Source organism: Athene cunicularia (assembly GCF_003259725.1).
Source record: "Athene cunicularia isolate RWA chromosome 13 unlocalized genomic scaffold, athCun1 chr13_part1, whole genome shotgun sequence".
Lineage (NCBI taxonomy): Eukaryota > Metazoa > Chordata > Aves > Strigiformes > Strigidae > Athene > Athene cunicularia.
Window position 1 is genome coordinate 19,039,398 of NW_020799117.1, and position 20,443 is coordinate 19,059,840.

Here is a 20,443-nt window from a genome sequence, read left to right on the forward strand (position 1 = left end):
TTGGTAGAAACTGTTTTAATCACCACAAAGGTCCTCTTCTGCTCAGAATGGGTGTGGGTTGCTGTTTGGTTTTTTTTTTTCCTCGCTCAGATCACTGAAACCTTGTTCATGTTCTTCATCATATTTTTCACCTTGTCTCTGTGTGCAATCTGCATCAAGTCTGTGGACTTGTCATTTAGTCCCAATCCTGTCAGTAGTTTAAAACATTTCTCTTGCATAAGCAAATGTAGGGAACAGTATAAACTAATTATTTAAAGAAAACACCCAAACCAACCATAACCCCAGAATAAAAGTTAGTAATATTTTTAGCATAGTCTATCCATTAAAATTGGTTCATGGCAACTGAGCAATACTTAAACTAGCTGGAGGTTTAGACTTCAGGTAATACCTGAAGTACCAGACAGATGAGCTGCAGCTGGTAATGGGTAAAAAGCTCAGAAGGTGGCAGTTACAAAGTAGTAGGCAAACAATTTTAACAGATACAGGTTATGGTAGAGATGATATGGTCAGATAACATTAAGTAATTGGTTAACATAGTAACAGAGAAGTCTGGTACTAAGATAATATCTGTATCCTTGAAACTGTCTTTTTGCAGAGAATCCCATCTGCGGAGTCCCAAACCCTTCTTGAAACTGAATTTTTAGAAGTTTTTCTGTGTTCCATAGGTAAACTTCTCCATGAGTGTTTTCTCCGAGATTTACTTTTGATACACGTTGTTTCAGGTGTATTTACTGTCATATCTCTATTGTATTATTTCTTATTCATTGCACATGTGTGCATAATTAATGTTGTAGAGGAGTGGGGTGGTTGGGTTGTTTTGTTGTTTATGTAACCTCATCTTTTCTGAGTGTTTTCATTGTATTTTTATGGTTCCCAGTGGGTGTCTGATGGTCGGTGAGTACACACTAACTGTTCTCAACTGTTACAGGTTGAAGTCAGGGCTTGCAGTGAACAGAATGTGTTGCAATGTAGCTAGGTTTGCATAAACAATTGAAACTGTTTTTCACAGTTAGTGATGATTTAGTAATCTTCATCAGGCAAATCAGTATTTTTGAATAAATGGTCAGTAAAAGTAAGTGTTGGAAAGTTCCTATCTTGATGATGCAGCTTTACTATGGTAGATTCAAATGATTGAGTGCCCACTAAGAAGAAGAAAGCAGCCTGCAGTCTAGTAGCATCAGCTCATTTGAATGTAGTATAAAACTTTTTCATGTGTCTCTGGACACTCTCATTGGCATGCTTTGTCAAGTTAATTGTTGTCCATAGACAGTTGTAGATATGAAGGGGTAATATCCCTGAAATTTCTGTGTGGTACACTGGAGCTGTTCTCCACTTTGTCAGTACTTTCATTTGTTTGCCGTGTTTTATGGTGTGCTGTCAGACAGCTGTTAGTCACAGGAGGGTCCTGGAGTAGTCTTGAGCTGTGTTTGAGGAGGGTGCTAAGCGCTATCACATTCCAGCTCTCCGTGTAATGTTACTGCTTTTGTGCAAGCGCTTTTTGCACAGAAACTTGCTGTGTGTCAGGTGGTCTTTGCTGTCTTGGTCCCTGCTGGTAAAGGTACATCTCTGCAGTATGGGAGCAAGAGCTTTGAATTCATTCCATAAACACTTCTCAGATTTGGAACAAAGTGGTGTTTTTTTCCAAGTTTCAGATTTGTCAACAAATGCTTATATTGCTGACAAATCCCAGACTTGAAGTGGAAGAGACATTGCAACGCTGTAAGCAGTTCCCAGCAGTTCAAGGTAGATTGAGGTTGCATGCATAGTCTGTAAATATCTGAAATGCCTTAGTTCGGATTTCATCTGTATGTGATGTGATGGACTAGATGGGTGTTTAATTATTTTAACTATGGGTAGCAGTTGTCCCTCATCCAAAGGACTAACATATTTTAGCTGATCTAGATACTTACTCTACGCTTACAGGCAGAGTGTAATACCTGGCAGAAGCTCATTACACATGGGACGTTGAGCGTGCTACTCTGTCATTTCAGTAAAGGATGTACAGACATCTCCTAAAAGTTAACTGTCACTATGGTCTATATCAGCTTGTCAACGTTATCTGTTATTTTTGTTTTTCTCGGGGGCAGTGTCATGTTAGAGATGTAGTACCTGCTAAAGTTTACTGGTTTTTTTTTTCTGTAGTTCAACCTAATCAAATGTCTAACCTTAGTGTTTTTTGAAGTTTCTGGTGTCTTAGGACTGGATGCTAATTGCAGGCAAAAGGCATCTGTCATGTAGTCAAAGCTCTCTTATTTCCAAGTTCCACAGCTGCCATGGTGCTAATAGATGTCCCAGAGCTAAACTGGTCATCCATAGAGAAGAGTATAAACTAGAAATGGCTTTCTCTGCCTGCCTTGTGGCTGTTAAATTCTTGAAGGCCCAAACCCTAGAAATATGCACTTGACACCTAATAGAGCTTCCAGCTGTCACTAGGAGTTACCAAAGTTGGCTGCCTGTGCCTATGGGTCTGCCTGGCAGTGGTCTGCTGTTCCTCCAGGTGCTGAGCTAGGTGTCTGTCCTACCCAGTAGCAGTAACACAGCTATTTCCATCTTCAAGATTATCTGGAAAGACTGAGGAGTAATTTCTTAACCTTTAAATTATTAAACCAGAATTTCAAGCATGGAATTAATACTAAATCTCTGTAGACCTTGGTACAACAGATGTTGCTGTTTTTTTGGGAATGGCATGCTTTAGGGCTAGACTTGATCAATAAGTAGTTCCATGTCTTTACTGAAGCATGTTATCTTATCCTGAGGACGACATAGATGATGATTTAATATCTCTTGCTCTTTAAATGAGAGGTATATGGTTAGACCTGGGAACTTGCAGAATGGCCAGCTGTGTGGTTTTTCCAACTTAGTAGTTTGTTCCTGACTCACACCTCTTGATAGGTGTGTGCTGAGGTTCCTGTCTGGGCTGGGGATGAAATTTATCACTTCATATGGACCTTCTGGGTCAGGTGAGTCAGCTTGGGTAGCTAAAATTTGACTTACCTAAAGCAAAGAGTGTTAACAAATCTTCTGAAAGTGCCTGTGATGCAGGGGAATGCCTATTTGCCTTTGCTAACTGTTGTGTGGTGCCTTTAGAGATGGAAACTCCCTGGTAGTCTGCATCCCTGTCCCCTTTCCCATGTTATCACTGCTAACAGATTGTATCATTATTAGCTTTACTAAGAGCTCTATTTTTTTTCTTCTCTGAAAGATTAAAAACTTACGGTGGTATCAGGGTTGAAGCAGTTTATTTGAGGGCAGATACTGATAGTCCTGGCTAACAGCACATGGCTTTTGAGGCAGAGGTTCTGGATACGTAATGGTTATTTAGGAGTTAGTTAAACAGAAGAGAGCAAATGCATCCTAATAAGAATACTTTCTGTAGGGTTGAAATGGACTCTGTGTTAACACTCTTCTTGATATTTTTAGATCTTTGCAACCATGTAAGTAAAACTACTTTTTGTAATAAGCTTTTCTGCAGTGTTTTGTACATAAAGCATATTTCAAGGATTTTTGTAGCTATAGAGTTGAGGGGTATCTTGGAAGGACCTTTCTACTTGGAATGCATTTCCTGTATCTAGTGCTGTCTTAATCTCATGCGGTCTTGCAAAACCCGTTCTACCTATTAAATATGCAGTAAAGCTGTTCTGTTTGGTAAGAAGATGGTGTGTTTAAACAGCAGAAGTCCTTGCCCCTGTATTTTAAGATTAAAAATTCAGCTGTAACATTACTTCCAGATTCAGAGCCATTGGAATGGATTTTTCAGATTTATTCTCCTGATTATAATACAGAAAATTAATTGCTTTTGACTGTAAAGAATTATGACCCATTCATTATTTAAGAACCTTCTTGATGGATGAACTTTTTCCACTTCAAGACTTTTCATGAGAAAAGGCTGCTTTTTTTAAACTGGTATAGAACATAATGCACCTGTATCTTAAGGAGTGAGGATTGGTGGAAAAGAAAAATAGCACTTTGTCTAGTTTGCTGGAGTATTCAACATACAAGTAGTAGAGCCTACTGGGAGGAACCAGGGGTAAGTACTTCAACAGCATTTAAAATAAATACTGTTTTTAAAAGGAAGATTTATTAGTTTCTTAAAATATCCTGATAATAGAGAAAACCACTTTTTGTTTTGTGTGTATATTGGAAGTATTTGTGTTATATACTGGGGAGAAGATCCAGTATTTTGCTCAAGATATATTTTCCTCTGGTCACTGTTTGGCTTCTAGCTGCTGTTTCTTATGCTGCCAGTTCAGGAGGTCTCAAATTATTTTTTGTATATATTTAAGTCTTTCTTAGTCTGTTAAAAGGACAAGACCAAAGTCAAATTTCTTAGATCTTATTGATTAAAATGAGCAGAAAAACTAAAATAATGCTTTGGTTACCTCTTAGCCCAGAAATGTTTGCTGAATGCCCTTAGTAGCCAAACCTTTTTAGCTCATGCATCACAGAAATAAACATGAAATTTTGTTAATGAGGCAATTGTAGTAATTTTTTTTTGTTTCATAGAATACTTTGGGTTGGAAGAGATCATTAAAGGTTACCTAATTCAACCCCCTGAGCAGGGGCATCTTCAGCTAGATCAGGTTGATCAGAGCCCAGTTCAACCTGACCTAGAATGTTTCCAGGCATGGGGCATCTGGTATCTGGCAACCTGTGCCAGTGTCTCACCACCCACACCATAAACTTTTTCCAAAATAACTCCCAGAGCACATAGTTCCTGATGTCAGATATGACAGACAGAGCTTTAATTCATTTTAGTACAGTTGTTTTCCTAGTATCTTCATGGTAATGAAATTGTTGATTAGATAATAATGATTTCATAAAGTTTTCCTTAAAGAACAGATTACAGTAAATATTAACACTGGGATTTTATGGTGAATGAACACTTGCACTGAATCCTGTCCCTTAGCTTGTACACTCACTGGAGGAGAGAGTCAGTGCTTCCCAGATGTGCTGCAATTTTCAGTTCATTTGTCCTTTTTTTTTTTTTTTTTTTTTTTTTTTTTTTTTTTTTTTTGCTGTTGCCTTAACACAATCTACATTTCAAAGCGAGTTGCTAGTGATGTTGACATTTCCTTGTTACTAATTGGATTTAAAGGTTTTGCATAGTATATTCAGAATACTGTTTTTTCTCCTATGTATCTTACTGTGAAAACAACTGGTTTTGCATTTGAGATGCTTTTTTAATCTTAAAATAAGTCTCTTTGAGAGTTTAAGAAAATAGATTTATCACGTGCTGAAGTATTAGAAGGATTTGAAAGGCAGTTAGCCAACTGACATTTAAAATCCTTGAGAACTTGTTCCAGCCAGACCTTTTGCAAAAATGTAAATGCAGCTAAGGCTTAGTTACTAAAATTATTTTAGCTGGCAGTTCAGTACATGTAATCTTCTTGGAACATCCTGAAACTTGTTCTTTTGTTCAGCTGTTGTATCAAGGCATTTGGGTTGTGGCTGTGAACTTGTCACTTCTCTAAATCAGAAATCTTTCCCATGTTATTGAAGCACCATGATTTTGAAAGTTACATTCACTGCAGTAGCCCATATAAAGAACACTTCTTGTACAGGGAATATGTTTCTGACACTTTCTAGATGACTGTTCATTCAGAGCTGAAGTGATGTCTTGCTAGTTTGACATCTCTAAATGATATAAATGGCTTGCCCTTGCTGAGTTCTTGGCAGGGTGGTCCTGTTGGAAACACCACACTCCTGACTGGCACCCTGACCAAATGGTGGCCGTGGTGGTCTATCAGGTGACCCAGTGTGAACACCCAGGGTTAGAGCCAGGTCTAAGCAGCCTCTGCTGGGTTGTGCTGGGGGTCACGCCAGCGCACTGGAGAAAATGCTACTGCCTGTGCTAGTTCTGATGCAGGTACTTGCAGGGCTTCAGTCTCAAGGGTTAAGAGTTTGGCTTTGCTTTGGTTTTTTCATTCTCATCTTGCTTATCCAAACAATTTTTGCTATTCAAGAGACACATTGTTTGAGAAGAACCCATACAGACCAAATGGACCCAAACCTGAATCATCTGCTTTGGATAGTGGATGTAGACTGGTCTTTACGTATTGTGAAGGAATGAGCTTTTGACACCTCTGTTTGAAAAGGGAGGAAGAAAGAGGCAAATTCAGTTTTACAGTATTCACAATTTTAATAACAAAATTTTTCTGTACACTGCACTTTGTTTTACTCCATTACTTACACCCCCTCCCACCAGAAGTTGGCTCTTTAAACATAATTTAAATACAATGCATCTAGGACTGTTTTTAATCTCTGGTTGCTAAACTGGTAGAATAGTTCACTTGCTAATGTTTTCATTAGTAAAAAGAAAAATGAGATGGGTTTTGTTTGAGTTTTTTTACAAAGGAAGGGTTGAAGGGTACCAGGTGTAGCTTTCCAGTGCTTGTACACCAGAGGTGTATGTTTTGCCCTGTCTGAGGCTGATTATATCCATGAAAGCTTCTGTTACTTTTCCCTAGACACCTCTCAAAAGGTTTTTATACAAGATATGAAATGAATTTCCAGCTGACTCTGAAAATGATCTTTAAGCATCCTACTAGTGTGATGGATTAAAAAACAAAGCCTGACACCAGTTTTAGCATATGGGACTTTTTGCAGTGGAGAAAGGTGTGGGGAGGGAGGAGCTGCTACTGTGTTGTAAATGCCTTTGATTTTTGTGGTTTCCTTGCTTGTTCCTTTTTTTGTGGGGAGGAGAAATACTGTATTTCTCTCTGAACTTTTAATTTTTATGGAAAACTTCATAAGAAAGATGAAATTCAGCTTCTGGGTAAGTTTCATACGTCTGAACAGATGGATTTTGATTGCTACGCAGATAACAAAATTAAATCAACTTTATTTTCATTAAAGTAGTACAGAAATAAACTTAGACACATTAAAAAATAAGTGTGTAGTGCAGATTTCTGGTTTAAAGCCACTGGATAGTTCTGATTTTACATGTTAGCAATAGGCCACTGTCTTCTAAGAGGGGTAATGGGACATAAGATGAGATGTTTAGATTTGCATGCGAGTTATAGGCTTATCACTGAAAAAATCAGATAATTTCTGCCTGGGGGAAAAACAAACAAAACCAAACATTGATACAGCAGCATTAATTATGTTTCCATCTGATAGGAAATGGGAGCTTTGTGCAGAGGAACACTTCAGCTGGAGACTAAACGCTAACCCATTTTAGTAATTTTCAGTTGTGTGCATTGAAACGATGATCTAATACAGAGCGACTAACGAGAGGAGAACCGAAAGCATTAATTCAGACCTGTTCCAGTATGATGACTCAAAAATTGAACTTGTACTGCTAGGTTTGTGTTTCACTGACATGAGGGTGAGGAGGAGGAGAAAACCTGGCTGGAGATCGGTTAGACTGGAGATCTTTGGATGGGATGAGGATCGCAAGAGCAGTAGAAAAAATTTTCATTTCTAAAAGGCCCTGAACACTTGCATGACGCTGTGTTCGAGGTGGTAAAGCACCTAAATACCGTTATAAATACCTGTAGAAACTGAGGCTATGCAACAGAGATGATATTTGGGGAGAGCAAGTTAACAACCTCTTCTCATCATCCAGTGCACATACTGAAATATGATTAATTTAAACCAAATCATCATGGTTCTTGTTTCATAAACAAAAAAAATGGGAAACTGTCAAGTAACGCAATTATTACAATATCCTCCTTGCCTGGAAGAGTCACAAGCAATTGAGAATGGAAAACAGTAACGTTTTTTGTTTTTTTTTTAAAAAAAGGCAAAATAAAAACCCCTCAAAAATTAACAGCCTCTTGTTGTGTCCTTGCGTAGAGCAACGGCTTTGCCTGTCATTACTGTCTCTCCTAAGGGAATTCAAGTTGACTTCACTGCTAGTGTTTGACATTCTGTGAGCTTTATGATACCTGTTACCCTAAATGTAATGTTTGCAGAATTGCTTTGCTTACGCTTGGAACCTGGCAACAAATGATTTTGGAAATGGCAAACATAAACCACAGCATTTGGGAGATTGGCTGCATATTAGTTTGTAGTACAGAGAGTTAAAGTAAAATTGAACAGTACTGTGCTAGGCTGTGTCTGCTGGCCTCCTGCTTTGCTGTCTGCAAGCCAAGGCAGCGCTGCAGAACCAGTGGAAACACAGGTTGCTGGTGGGGGGGAGAAGTTGGGTGCCTGGGTGTATTTGCTTTGGAACAGTGCTTTAATGCTTGGAAAATTGGTATGAGTGGCTGGGATGGAGAAGAGAATTAAATCCAGCATTGCTGGTTCACCTGTCTTTACTCTTCTTGGGCATAACTATAAGATAATGAAGATGGAGTAGGTTTCTGTGCAGAACTGGGGTGTTGGGAAAGCACCTGCTTCGGAAGAACCTCAGCGCTTCAGTCAAGTGGCCACTTGTTACTATGTAGATGACTGATGTGGTACCTTTTGAACTGTCTCATGGCAAGGGCTTGTGCTGGGCATGGAGGAGGAAGGTGGAATTCCTTCTTGCAAATGCAGCCAAGGACACCCAAGTTCAGTATTGACATCTGATGGTTGATGGTAGCGTAGCCAGATTATTTGGCTGCCAGTATAATTAATGAGTTCAGTTATAACTTTGTGCTGGTACCCTACAGCTGTACATGAAACTCATCCCAAAAATGTCTGCTTTCCAGTTCCCCCCAGTGCAGACCATGTCATTTAATGTGAGGTAAGGGAGGTGCGCAGGCAGGGGCAGGTTGCTTCTGAGACAGTGATGCACGCACACCTGCCCAGAGCAGAGCAAAAGCCTGGACATAAGGGAAGAGCTGTGAGCACTTGCTTGTGGTAAGGAATGGAGTAAGTCTTTCTACAAGCTGCTGAATACCCTTGGACACCAGTACACTTCTGTATTTATCAGATTACGTCTGGCCTTCTGACTCACGTGGGATTTAATCATACTGAATATTTGCTCTTTGTCCACCTGCACCGCAGGATTTATTGTCTTCAGTTAAAAGCAATAATAGATTTCCTAGAATAGGTGTAAATCAGCTCATTGTAGTATAAACAGTTAGGAGGGTTCAAATGTATCTACAGAAAACCATTAGGCTTCACTGAATCTCTTCATTAAATACAGAGTCACAGGAAGTAAACAAAATATTTGTTTTATAAGGGCACTGTATGTAAAAGTAAAATGATGCGAATTAATATCTTCAAAACCAGTAATTGAAAAATTTTTATGTAAAATCTTAACAGAAGTCACACTTATTTTTGCTATAATTGCCTTGGACGAATTCATTTCACAATAAAACATCAAACTGTTGTATAATTGCACCCTAAATACCTCACTAAGTGGTAATACAGATATATAAAAGCAGAGTGAAATAGCAAACAGATTTTTATGCAGTGATTTTTCTGTTTTAAAAGTTTGCAGAATAGTTTAGTACAACACAATTAGCATACTGTAATTACTGATTTGTTCAAGGTATGTCAACACTGTGAGGAATTTCTTCATCGGTATGTGCTGGTAATTGTTTAACACTGCAGCATTGGACACAACACACTTTTTTTTTTTAGTTATACATACATGTATATATATATAAAAAATTTTCCATCCCTCTGGTCCTTTTAGCTTTGGTTAGAATGTTTACAATATTTGAGCAGTTGACTTAAAAATAATGTAATCCTTTGCAGACCCACCCCCACCCCCCTGCCCCTGTGGCATCTGAGTACCACCATCGCTGCATAGATCTGCAAATATTTACATATAATTTCATAATATAGTATAAATAGAAATATGGTACTTCTGGCTAAAGAAATCAAATTACTCCTTAAGAATGAGGTGCTTGTGTGTATATATATTTATATATGATTTTTTTAAAAACGGCTTACTAGTTTAGATTCTGTCCCATATCAGGTAAGAAACATTTTTCAGTGAACTATTCTATAAACTAATTATATTATCCTAACTTATCAGAAGGTATGTTTGGTTTTTGGTTGTGGGTTTTTGTTGGGTTTTTTTGTGGGTTTTTGGTTTTTTTTTTTAATCTGGTAATTACCTTGAATTTTGGAAGAGGAGGACAAGTGAGAGCTTATATTACAGGGGCTAATTCTGTCTCCAGAGAAACCAGTGGAGCTAGTGCATGAAAATAGCTTCCAAGCAAGAGGAAGCCTCATCTGGGGGGGGCAGCGGGGGGACAAAGAGAGGCTTCTTCCTTCCTTCCTCCTTCTCTTTAACCTCACAGTTGATATTTACTTTTAATTAAGAAAAACTTGCATTAAGGGTATTTACACATGAAAAGGTGTTGAAATGCTGTTTGTTCATAGCCGTAAGTAATTAGCCTGAATTCATGAAAAGCATCAAGTCAAACCAGAGAGCCGATAATAATTGAACACACTTAATATTTAGAATCGATCCCGTCATAGTGAGCCTTCCTAAATAAGCTACGCTGCCTACTTTGTAAGCGCCTGGAGAGTCGTCCGGCTAATTTGTGATCATCCTGCTAATTTGTGACGGTGTGAACCGCTCCATTCTGTATCTGTTGTGAGCTTTAGAAAGGTCCATTTAAGCAAGCCAACTATGAATATGCAGATAGGAGAACCGTATTTAAAATAAATTCACTGGTCCCTGGTGCACTTAAATCCCCACTTGGACCTTTGCTGCTCTTTCTTTTTGTTTATTTGTTTCCCCTCCCCTTTTTTTTCTGGAGTGAAATTATCAGAGGAGGAAAATTTTCCTCCACGGCTGCCTTTAAAGTGAACAGAGCCAGCTGGAGTGTTTGGGATCCTACAGCTGCAGTGGAACAAATGGAGCGTATGTCCCCCCCACAGATCTCTGTACAGATATCCAGTATCCTTCCCCTCGGACTGTTTTCATTAGAAAAAGTAGAATATGGAGACTTGGGTATAAATGTTTACACACAGTCATATAATTACATAACATGAAACATTTTACATAGTTTGAGGTGAGCATCTTTTTAGACTTTTAAACATCAGGAGTGCAAGTTTAATGTAGTCATTGCTTCTTTAACACTGAAAATATTATGGATTTATTTTTTAAAAAAACTTAAAAATACTGCACCACTCCATAAACAATGTTTCCATTAAGTAGCTTGGAAAATTAGGCTTTATGTCAACATTTGTAAAAATTAGAATCTGATGTAGGTCCCCTACAATTTTAAAATAGGTTACTTATCTGATTTAATTTTTGATGACATGTAGGTATTATACTTCACATTCTTTATACGGCAGCTGCTGACACTTGCACTGTCCGTAGCCATTAATGATGATGAAGGGTCCTTCGTGGGTGGGTTCGTATTCGTTATAGGGTCCTTGGTCTGACATATTTGCCATATGCAGTCGTGTTTGGGATCGGAGCTGCCTGTGGTTTTGAATCATTGAGCACTGCCTAATTCTTCTTAATGTGGGAGGGCAGCACTTCCTGGAGATGAACACTATAAAAATGATAAAAAAGAAAGAAAACAATAAAGCCATTGTTCCTGTAATTACCCTCTGAGTGAAGATGGCATTGTTTGGCTCGGGGAAATGTTCTTCGGTGGTAACGACCATGCCTGCTGTAGTTGGAATCTCTTTGTCTCCCATATGGAAATGAGAAGAGCTTATTCTTTTCGTGTACTCGGTAGTCGGAGCTGTGTATGTCGTAGCCACGGGTGTAACAACAGTTGATAAATTCCAGCAAAGCTGAAAACCATACACTGCATCCAGAATATCCTCTCCCTGGGTGTGGTCGGGGCTGTGGCAGAGGATGGAGTGCTCCCACCGACCTTGGAAGCCACTCAACCATGTGGCCAAGGCGCAGATCTTTGGGCTGCATTCCCACAGATTGCCGGAGAGGCCCACGGTGGTGAGGGATGTCAGTGAACTTAGAATCTTGGAATCCAGAGTGGTGAGCTTGTTGTTATCCATTAGGAGGGTTTTAAGGTTAGGCATAGTTTCAAAGACGGTTAGGTCGATGGCTTTGATGTCGTTTCCAGTCAAATCGAGCTTTTCTAAGGTGCCCCAGGTCCACTCCATCCCACATGTCAAGTTGCTAATTTTGTTCCACTGCAAGAAGAGCGTGTGCAGGCTGCTCAGCCGGAGGAAGTGAGCAAAATTAATCTTTGTCAGCTGGTTGTGCTCTAGGTGAAGCTCCCTCAGCTTGATTAATCCCGCAAATCCATTGCGAGCCAAACTTCGCAAGCGGTTTGTGCTCAAATCCAGGAACTCCAGGCTACGACAGTCCCAGAACAGGCGGACCGGGATGGTCCGCAGGGAGTTGGATCGCAAGTGCAAGGTCTGTAGCTTGCGAAGGCCGTAGAAGAGCTCGGGGTGCAGAGAGGATAACTGATTAAAAGAGAGGTCCAAATTCTGCAGGTTAAGCAGCTGGCTAAAAGTTGTGTTTGGCAAATGAAAGATTTTGTTGGAACTTAAGACTAATTCCTTAAGTTTATACAGTCCTTGAAAAGAATCTTCTCTGACTGTTGCAATTTGATTATGATCTAAGTGAAGCCAAGTAAGTTGACTGAAGCTTGCAAATTGATCCCTTTCAAGTTCAGAAATATAATTGTGCCTCAGTGACAAACCTAGCGAGCCCTTTTCAGTGGTGTTTGGCACTGAGTGAAACCCCTGAGAGTCACAGTAAAAGAGCAGCTTCTCACAGCGACATTTTGGTGGACAAGCCATGCCCAAGGCAGGCAGCATTTTTAAAACCATACTCATTGCATATAGTGCTGCCAGCATACGAGCCCCTAATGGCCACTTGAAATGTAAGCCTGCAGAATATAATTTAGGAAAACAACAAGATAGGATAGCCTTATCAGTACACTTTGAACATCACGATGGAAGATTTCACTGCAGATAACATTGCCATGCATTTCCAACAAGCTAATTCTAAATGCAAGAAACAACTTACTACGAAACACAGAATACTTGGATATTACACTTAGGATGAGTCTTTATCTCTATTACGGAGGATTACAGTGTCACAATCGGAAAACATTTTTTTCATAAGGTTCAGTGCAGAAAAATGTGCTTTAGCACCTAACTGCTCCTTTAAAGCATAGCTAGCCATTCATTATACAAGGTATATAGAAATGCAGGAACTTACCCATTCTTTTGAGTACATTGGAGGTTGCATTCAGTCGTAGTTTTAGACTCAACGCGGTGAGTCTGTAAAAGGCTCTAATGTAAGATAGCCTTTGAATAATTTACTGGATTTAGTGTCCTTTGATATTAGTGCAAAACTGAATCCACGATGCTCTCTTGGAATATTCCTTTTGAAATCACTGGCTTGATCTCCTCTGACAGGTCTGTAATTTTTAAATCAATGCTTAATACAAGTTTTCGTCCTCTGTGGCTGCTCAGCTGTTTAATTGAAGCTCACGTTTTCTTTTTCCGCAGCTGTGCCTTCCTTTAGTCCTAACTTGTTGATGGCAGATGGGTGGCTTATTGCTGAGAGAAGCTCCTGTAGTAGCATGAGTGCATTTACTGAAAAGCTTTTCAGGGAAGCGGTACAAGAATGGATTTGCTTATGCGCTGCGACCACACAGGGCTGTATATAGGCTGACGTCACCTGGTGACGTTCCTTTTGTTTGGGTTTTCCAGAAGCTTTGCTGTTTTAAAGCATTGTGGTGCATACTGTGATCATGTTAAAGACCACTGATGGGGGGGGCTGGGGGGGATCAACGGTAGGAGTCCTTCGTCCCCGCAATACAAGGAATAGGAAAGACTTGCACCACCCCGCTCCCCCCTCCTACATCTGTGCTGGCTGTATTCAGCTGGCTTTAAAAGCAGCACGGAGCTGCGGTTGGAAGTGCCTTAGTGCTAGCTGCTGCCGGTTTTCTGTTAAATGTTGCTGCATGAAAGGAACTTTTAGATGCAAAGTATGCACAGTTTGAATAGAGGATGCTGCTTAGCACCAGCTTTTCGCAGAGGTGAGAGGGATTTGGCAGCTTAAAGCTACGTGTAACAACTGTACGCTACTGTGGTCCCTGTGAAAGTGGTAAAGGGAGAGAACAGTCATTTAGATGAAGGTGGTGTGTCAAAGTACAGTACACAGCCCAGGAGCAAAGGACAGGAGCAAACGTTTCAAGAGATGAGAAATTTCTGGAAAAAGCAAAGCTTGCGTTAGTGCACAGGAAAAATTTAATTGGAATCCAGCTTGACAGCATGCAGTTATGAAACTAGAAAATCTATTTTTTTCCCCCCAAACGGTGGCTTTTGTATTTGCTTTTTTCCTGGGTACTGGGAGTGCAGGAGAGGAAATTGTGAGGTTGGCATTTACTGTCGGGGCTCAGAGCAGTTTGAGGGATTCCTTGTGGTCACTGGTTACATCCTGGAGTCATATGTCGCCTGTAAAAGGGGAACGTTACTTCAGTTAGCATCTCACCGCGGGTAGGTCTGTAACAGTTGTCCCGTGTGTTTTAGAGTTGCAGAAATTTGCATGTGCAGGAACGATGACCCTGCAAAGCTTCCTGTGCTGTTAGAGCCCAGCCAGTCGCTGGCTGGAGTGTGCACAAACAGCGTGGAGGAGGCAAATGTGCTGTCACGGCTGCTTGTGTTAAAAGTTCGTTGACCCTTTATCTGGAGCAAACTCTTCTCTGGGACAGCTGGTACTGAAAGGTAAATGAACAGATTTGATTTGAATGTCTTTAGGGTTTTAGGACTTTTGTGTGCATGTGGAGGAAAGCCTATGGAACAGCTGCTCTGGCCTTGATGTGGTGTGGATGAGGCAGGGGGAGCTTCCTGCTCCAGGCAACTTGATAAGCTTTTATATTTTCACCTTGAGATATAAAGCAGTAATGTAGTAGAAAGCACTTGAAAATGTTTGCTGTGTAGCAGTGAGGTATCACTTATGACCTAAAGATATGGGATGAGCTTAGAATAACAAACTTCCAATGCTGATGGAAGACAGTGATTAATTATGTCAAAAGAAGATTTTAAAATAAAATGGCCATTTACCTTTGTTATTAACCTTTGATTCCTTAGAAATACTTAAAGATGTTGTTTTCTGCCTGCTTCTCCCTTCGCTGTAATTGCAATACTGACTGTAGTATTTCCTTTCTGTGGTGGGATGTCCTGTCTAGAGCAGACTGAAGGAAAGTACTGAGTGGCAAGTAAAAGGATGGAGAAGGTGCAGTAAACAAACAAAAAGAAAATCTCAAACCCAACCCAAAAAACAAAGCAAACAGAAAAACTCTATCCCAAACCATCAGGAAAGTAACTATTTTTAATGATAAAATTAAATAGTAAATGCTAGAAGCTTTGTAAATTGCTCTGCCATAGTAAATATTTTCACATTTGCTCTAGTGTGAAAGAAACACATGCAAAGAAATGACATATATCTATTTAAGGAGTTTCTTCATGTTTAATGTTCACTGTAGGAAAAGTACAGAAGCTGAAATCCAGCCGTGGCTGTCAGTTGCCAGCTGTCTGATGGAACTGCTGCACCAAAGTACCTGTGGCTGCGCTTCTCATAGCGGGTCCTCTGGTGCAAAATCGTCACTTGAAGTGTTGATTTTAATTTTAATAACATCTAGGTATGGTAACACTTAAACAATATTCCAAAGTCTGTAATTAGTAAAATGACAATGACTGTGATGTCAAATGTTACTCCTCTCTTGTGCTACTTTTTGCTGTTACCAGAAGGCTGAAACTAGGTATCTTTTGGAAACATTTTGCTTTTTTGCCTCAGTATCTGTTGGTAGGTTCCTCCCACATTAAGACTGTGTAATTTGGCACAGAGTTAAGAGTTAATGTTCAAACACGGTAAGTTGCTTCCTTTCTAAAGCTCTCCATTCTTTGGCCCATAACCAAACAAGGGCTATTTAGCACCTTGCCAGCAAGTTTCCTGTTTGGGAAACTGTTAACATGAACTTTATGGGCGCTTTTCTTAGCGAAACATGTTTTTATGTGCACTTGTTGTGAAATAACAGCTATTACTGAAAGCATACATCTGATTCTCTTAAGTCTGGAACTCTACAGTAATATTCACATTGTTTCTTGGGAGCTGCCTGGGGTGTTAAGGTATAATAGGCTGGGAATAAACCCCAGCTGCCCAAAAAACTCACACAGTTGCGTTTCTCCTGAGACTGAAAACTTGCTTGCATGCTGAGAAAAACCACGTATGAGTGCCATCTGGGGACTTCCGCCAGAACAGGCGCTTTGAAGTGACAGCCTGAATTGTCATGTGTAACATGGAGAGGGAAAATGGCATGTCCACCTCAGGAATAAGCTTGCTAGAACCAAATAACTTTTTTTCAGGAGCTTCTCCCTTACCCCGCTTCTTCAGCAGCAGCAGAACTGGTTTTCCTGCTAAATGCATGGGTTGGAAAAGCAGAATTGCACCCTGAGGCTAGCGTTGTCATTTAGTTAGGCTGACATCTTGTGGAAGCCTTCCTAGTGTATTAAGAACAACAAATAAGCTAATTTTACTTGATGTACATGTGGGCTGTGTGACTTTCTTGTGCTGTGGGCTTGGAGGATGGCAAGCCCTGGAGTTGCAGAAGAGACTGAGGCACCCGGGATTTGCAGCCGCACATGTGGCACAGTGCAGAGAGCTCACCCTTCTGCTTGAAGAAATGATTGTGTTAATTTTTGCTGGACGTTAGCACATTGCTACTTTTTTGCTAAAAGATAGTCTTTGTGCTATATCAATAAGGCTGTGAGGCAAAGGAGATGAGCACAGACATGCGGCTGTAGCATTACCATGCACATACTGTCACTTGGATGTGCTACCATTGAGGCTGGGTTAGCAGTGAGCCCTGAGAAGTGAACACACAAGAAAAAGGCATGTCCAGGGTGATACATCATCAACAGATACGTCCAGCTCTTCTGGTTAGCTGCAGAGGTCCTTCGGGTGAGGGTGGTGGGACGGATGGGACAAGGCACCATAGGTCGGGTGTCGCTGTCTTCCTGGGAGCAAAGGGCACGTGTGCTGCAGCATAGCATGGTGACTGCTGCAGCATAGCATGGTGACTGCTGCAGCATAGCATGGTGACTGTCACCTCCCTGTCTGGCAGCTCTCTGCACCTGGCACTGGTTGCACATTTTAATTCCTCCTTGTGCTAGGATGAGTGCAGGAGCCAGCTTTCCCCTCTCCCTGGACACTGAGGGGAGCATGGGGCCGCTGCAGCTTCAGCCTGGCTGTGGGGAAGGATGTTGGGGTGGGAGCAGCACGGCAGCACAAGCATCTTCTGCTTTGGGTTCTTGCTGAACCCCAGACAATGCCATGCAGCCCCCGTGCTTTGGCCAGCTGTGGGCTTGCCATGGGAGTCTCCTTCCTGCTGCAGACCAACGTGTGGTCCTGCTTCCTAAACCATCAGACCTTAGATATTAAAACACTGCTGAAATTCATGTGTGTCACACTTTGCTGCTTACCATTCCTGGTCTTGAATCAGCACTATTATATCTGGAATTTGTTTGCAGCCATTGTATTGTGGTAATAGAGGGGTGTGGACAGTTATCCTTCGTAGAGATGCAATTAGGCTAGGTGTCAAGGCAGAAATGAGGCATGTGACAAACTCAATCTGAGCATTAAATCTCCTGCCTATCCACGAAGCACTTCTCAGTAGTGGCGTGCTGACGTACAACTACCTTTGCCACTGCCTGCTCAGAGGAAGGTCTGCCAAACACTTGTTTGTCACTTATTAAATCACCATCATTAACCACAATGCTTGCCTGTTGTACAAACATCTCAGAAGACAATTCACATATTACCTGAAGCAGAAACTTCTCTGTGAACTCCTTTTGTTAGGTGATTGTGTGCTGGGCAGCAGGCAGGGCAGTGGTGGCTCTTGGTCACACAGCGGTGGCACATCTGGCTCGCATCTGGGTGCTGAGCTGGGGAGGAGGGATGCTGGGCTCTGCAGGGTGGTGGGTGCAGTATGAGGGCTGGTGCCAGACAGGAGGCACTATTTCTCTCATTAGCTCTGTGGTCTCTGCTCAATTTAAATTGGTGATGAACCATTGAGAATAACAACAGAAGTTTGTGATATTTTGCTATAAAAACATGGCTTTTTGAATAACTCATTGTAATACATGTGCTGCTGATCCTGGTGGCTTTAAGACAGCATTTGTGCACCACCACCATGCTCTGTTACCTTTTATCTGTATCTGTTACCTTTTATCTGTAGGGAAAACACAGTTCGGTTTGGGTTTTTTTGTTTTGTTTTACTTCAGATGGTAAGCCTACAAAGGGAATGCTTTGTAACAGAGATGGTTGTAACAGTGATTCCACTTGCCTCCCTGTATACAAATCCCCTTTCTTTGCTTTAAGCCGTTAAAACAAACCCTAGTGCGAATAGCTGTGTGAGCTGGAACAGCGAGGATGCGACAGTGACTACTTGTATTGCTTTCCAAGCAGGGTAGCAGTGATGGTGGAAGAGCAGGAGGTTATGGGGGATGGGGGAAACAAGCGATTTTTAACACCAATTCTATCCTCTTTGATAAAAATGTGATTTAATTTAAATTTGCACTGTGGCTAAATTTATTATCCATGATACTGGACAGAGCTGTGATATCATAACTGCGAAATGACATGGTCAACATGACCCTATTAAATCTACCAAATCTATTAGCTGCTTACTGACTGCAGAGCTTGTGATTCCCTCAGCAGAGTTTTGTGCTGAATATCTGAAAATCCTATTAGTAATCTGAATATTCAGGCTTTGCTATTGTGAGTCCTCCTAATCCCCTGGATAAGAGAAGCTGATAGCTAGGATCTGTTGTGCTGCTGGGTCATTAGTTGGTTTTCAGTGAAACTTTAGACTAGAAACAAGGGCAATTTTTTTAATAGTAAGGGTAATTGGTTACTGGAACAAATCACCCAGAGGTGGTTAACTGTAACTTGGAGCCTTTAAAACACAATTTATTACTTGAGAGAGACTAGCTCAGAACTTGTTGAGCTGTAGAGTGAAACCAATAGGTAAAATTCATGGGGCATGTGGAAGCCTGGACAAAGTGATGTTGTGGTCAAGGATGATCTTCAATGTTTGTTTGTGCCCTGGAGGGTTCCCGTGGCTGCAGGCTGTACAGCTCTTCATGTGCTTTAGCCACCACTGTCCCACTAGCTGCCTCCAGCTGGACCTAATGGGGCATAATTGTCCCCACAGGTAGTGTTTTATATTTCATTTTATGCAAAAAAGGTCAAGAAACTTCAGATGGGCAGAATTTGACATCCTTGTCTCTGGGCCAGGACCTTGGCTGCCTGTTGTGATTTAAGATGTTAATGACAACAGGTCTCTGTAGCCACAGAGGTGTGGGCGTCCATAGCATTTGTCCTGTTCTGCCCCACTGCACCATTCCTAACGAAGGACCCAGGTTAGTAGTGATATGTGCTAAATTGTTAAATTACCGCAGCTAAATTAGCAGGGCGTTTTATGTTACAACCTTCGGAAGGAAATTCTGTTAATATTTTTAATGAGCTTCTGTACTAAAATTTCTGAATGCCAACAAGGTGGAAACAAACTGGATCTGCCTTGCTAAAGTCTAATGGGTTTAGATTACACAGTTCTTTCTGTGCTAATATGTGATGTCGCTTAATAGGAATGGATCAACAGTATGAAATTGGTGCTGCTTAGGCTCTAATGTGTGCGTTGCATGCTGAAAAGCCTGAAAAGGGCATTTTACATAGGACTGGCTATGGTCTGGCCATATGAACTGAATGTCCATTAGTGGAAGCCATCTCTTGGTTCTCCTCTCATCCGAAAAGCATCTGGTCCTCATGCACTGAGGCTGTTCTGGGCTGTGAAGCCAGGGACAGCAAAGTAGAAGCGATGGGTGGACTCGCCTCAAAAGCACGCTCCTGCTTCATGTTAAAATGGTAATGTAGGGGCGCCCGGGGAGAAGTAAAATGGCACTTCTTGGAATGGCTGAATGTTTGGTTTGCTACATAATAGATGAGTATGTATCTTAGATCCAAAGATATTCCTCGAAAAAAGTGCCCATGTGTACAGTGGGAGTGCCATGGGTTCAGTAAAATAGTCACGTTGTAATAGGTATGCTGGTGCGAAAGCATCAGAGCAAGCAGCTGAGACTAGGTTTACATCTCAGATCAGGCTGTTAGTTCGTGTAGTGCCAGGTAACAGGTTTCAGATTTTTGGGTGACTCACCCACTGTCAGCGTGCCCCAAGCTGCGGCCTGGGACAAAGTGACTGTTCAGTGCAAGCTGAGCGGGGACTTTCTAGCCTAACTGCATTTTGGTTTTCATATCCACCAAGCATAGGAACAGCAAGCTGTTCAATAAATAAGTAGCATTAACCATCACTTTATTTAGAGACCAGCTTTGACTTTTGAATGTGAAGAACAGGCCAACAGTGGGTCTGCCAAAGGCTGTGGCATCATCAGAATGAGCTTCTGGTTTTAATTTTGATCACTTCTCAATTACCTTTCATGATGAGAATCAAATTACTTGATCAGGGAGGTGACAAATCTTCATTATAATTTAATGAATTATTGACATTACAGCATCCTAATGTCTTCCCCTCTCTCCTCCCCCCCCCCCCCC

General features: G+C 41.0%; 2 protein-coding genes across 5 annotated transcripts in view; one reads left to right on the forward strand and one right to left on the reverse strand.

Moving 5' to 3' along the window:
* CTNNA1 (catenin alpha 1) overlaps window positions 1-20,443 on the forward strand; it is a 100,691-nt gene that overhangs the window by 31,111 nt on the left and 49,137 nt on the right. Inside the window, exon 1 of one of the 2 annotated variants that reach the window (XM_026857949.1) lies at window positions 14,541-14,559. The exons of the other annotated variant lie outside the window; for it this stretch is intronic. The gene's annotated coding sequence lies outside the window, so the exon portion shown is untranslated. Of the gene's footprint in view, window positions 1-14,540; window positions 14,560-20,443 lie in introns of those variants that run through there. 2 annotated transcript variants of the gene reach the window in all.
* Window positions 9,966-13,485, reverse strand: LRRTM2 (leucine rich repeat transmembrane neuronal 2). Of its 3 annotated transcripts, none has more exons than XM_026857950.1 (2): window positions 13,046-13,485; window positions 9,966-12,710 (listed from the first exon to the last, which is right to left on the reverse strand). In XM_026857950.1, exons 1-2 carry the CDS (start codon window positions 13,047-13,049, stop codon window positions 11,164-11,166), a joined length of 1,551 nt encoding a protein of 516 aa, XP_026713751.1. In that variant the 5' UTR covers window positions 13,050-13,485; the 3' UTR covers window positions 9,966-11,163. The 3 variants fall into 3 exon arrangements, with proteins under 3 accessions (XP_026713751.1, XP_026713753.1, XP_026713752.1); XM_026857952.1 differs by having other exon boundaries at window positions 9,966-12,261; window positions 13,046-13,483; XM_026857951.1 differs by having other exon boundaries at window positions 9,966-12,282; window positions 13,046-13,483.